Below are 2,399 nucleotides of genomic sequence, written 5' to 3' on the forward strand. Positions count from 1 at the left end.
TTCTCTGGAAACACTGGTATACCTGTCTTTTAAAGGGGCAGTAGTTTTATGGGTGTTCTTGTGCTCTCGTTTTTATGTATTTTCAGATTTTATTGTTTCGTTTTTAAACTGTTCTTTTATTGCTTTTATTTATTTATTTGTTTTTGACCTTGGACCTTGAGTCTGTAATAAAGTGTCATCATCATCATTCTGTCTCTCATAGTTGAAGTATACCTATGATGTAAATTACAGGCCTCTCTCATCTTTTTAAGTGGGAGAACTTGCACAATTGCTGGCTGACTAAATACTTTTTTGTCCCACTGTATAAACAAGATTTTTCAGGACATATTCGAGAGGATTGCTTGTTTTGGGGACTCAAAAATTGTAAAACATTTTTAAATACTAAGGATTTTCATATGGCCTGTATCTGTGCTCTGTTAGAACCTCTCTCATTGGTGTTTTATAACAATTTTGTCAATTCTGTGCAGAGGTTTGGGGCAACAACTACAAAGGTTCACAGCATTTACTGATCAATCTCCAGAAAAGAGCAATAAGAATTATTCACACAAAAAATATTGTTCTTAAAGTCTAAATTATTAAAATGTATAGATCTTTGGAATTTCAGACAGCACAAATAATGTTTAGGCCAGCACAAGAAATATATTCTGTACAGGCATAGCTCACTGAAATTGTAAAACAGATAATGTAATAATGTCATATGGTTATGTATATTATCAAATTCATGGGTCCAGTTTTTGGCAAATTGAAGCATTGTCATTTAAATACATCTCTACATATTCACTTAAGAATGAAAAGTTAAAAAAACTGATGAAAAAATAGGAACATCAAATATCATCAATCAGAATTTAAAGCATGTCTCAGCAAAACATAAGGGGTAAAAACAAATCTGTTTTTCTTACCTCTGAAGGAGCTGTTGCAGTAAGACAGCCCACAGGATTCAGCAACAGATGAATATGGAAGTTTTGGTCCTGGAGACTCAGTGAGGGTTTCTAACTTAGGTTCAATGTTCCCCTGCTGTACATGCATAAGACAAGAACCTCTTCCAGAATTATAAACCAGTTATTTCTGCTGGAGCAAGGCTGAATTTGTTTCTACATAAATCGCTTGCTCACCTCATCCAGTTTGCTCCACTTTGGACTGATCTCTGTTGTTTCTGTGCACATTGTCAGGCTGAACTGGACCCTCCTGTCATCTGTCAAGCCCTTCCTCACACAGGACCTGTCTGCTTCATCCATTTGTCTGTCTTGAGGAGACATGCTGTTGGTCTTCTGAGCCTCTTTCAGGTCTGTCAGCGTCACACCCTGCAGGACATTCATGGAGCTTCATACAGTATCTGTCAAAATTTACACAACACCATGAAACTTTAACACTGCAAGCCATCTGTTCTGTACCTGTGTTGACCTGCGGGTCTGTCTGGCATGACGAGACTTGGCTTTTCTCTGAGACTCTGCTTCTTCATCCCTGACTGGGACTAGGTACAACCTAGGTCGGTTAAAAAAAAAGTTCTGAAGTAAAAATGCTACAAAGACATTATACACTATCTGATCAGAGCAAATATGGCATACATTGACAGTGACGGTGGTGCAGTGGGTAGAGCAGTCGTCTCCCAAACGGAAGGTTGGAGGTTTGAATCTTGGTGCCTGCAGTCCACATGTCGAAGTGTCCTTGGGCAAGACACTGAACCCCCAAGTTGCCTGCGATGGCTAGAACCATTGGTTGAGTTGGTGGCGCAGATGGCTGCCTCGGTTCTGTACCGAAAACAAATTCCTTGTGTGTGTAACATACTTGGCCAATAAAGGTAATTACTTTACTGATGATTGCATACAACTCATTTCAATAGTCATCTATAATCACAAGCCACAAACTGCTTCACATGCAGGGCAACAAACTAAAATCAGCCATTATGAAATTAAATAGAAACATTAGCCATTAAGAAACAAATTCCTTGTGTGTAACATACTTGGTCAAATAAAGGTGATTATTATTATTATGATGATGATGATTGTTATTAGCTGGCCTTAAACAAAATAGGTCAACAGTCAAACACAATCTTATATACACAGTGGTATATGTTGTGTGTAGTGCATTAGACCTGAAAGGTCCAAAAAGGTGTAAATCACCAAATGGTATACACATTTTAGCAGTGTTAAACTCTTTGAAATAGCCAGACTCCCATTTCATTTTGTGTTTTGACCCTTTAGATAAACAGTTACCGCTTCACTCACTGTGCCTGTCAGTGCACAATTATCAGGAGCAGTTTCTGTTCTTTCAATTTGACATACAACAATAAATGCAGTACTGCTGTGATTGTTTTTATTTTTCACAGTAAAGTGGTTTGAATGATAAGGTTCTGATTTAATTACAGACATTTTAAAACAGCAGTATTTATTTATTTATTT

The 2,399-nt window shown here is 37.4% G+C and overlaps 2 protein-coding genes across 2 annotated transcripts in view; one reads left to right on the top strand and one right to left on the bottom strand.

Annotated features, from left to right (window-relative positions):
• Positions 1-689: 689 nt before the first annotated feature.
• Positions 690-1,599, bottom strand: LOC109963770 (protein phosphatase 1 regulatory subunit 12B-like). Its single transcript, XM_020606607.1, has 4 exons — positions 1,566-1,599; positions 1,392-1,482; positions 1,113-1,301; positions 690-1,014 (listed from the first exon to the last, which is right to left on the bottom strand). Coding segments are annotated over exons 1-4 (462 nt in total). The 5' UTR covers positions 1,568-1,599; the 3' UTR covers positions 690-834.
• slc37a1 (solute carrier family 37 member 1) overlaps positions 1,217-2,399 on the top strand; it is a 42,832-nt gene continuing 41,649 nt past the window's right edge. Inside the window, exon 1 of the mRNA XM_020606611.1 lies at positions 1,217-1,283. The gene's annotated coding sequence lies outside the window, so the exon portion shown is untranslated. The remainder of the gene's footprint in view (positions 1,284-2,399) is intronic.

Source organism: Monopterus albus, unplaced genomic scaffold, assembly GCF_001952655.1.
Source record: "Monopterus albus unplaced genomic scaffold, M_albus_1.0 scaffold79.1, whole genome shotgun sequence".
NCBI lineage: Eukaryota > Metazoa > Chordata > Actinopteri > Synbranchiformes > Synbranchidae > Monopterus > Monopterus albus.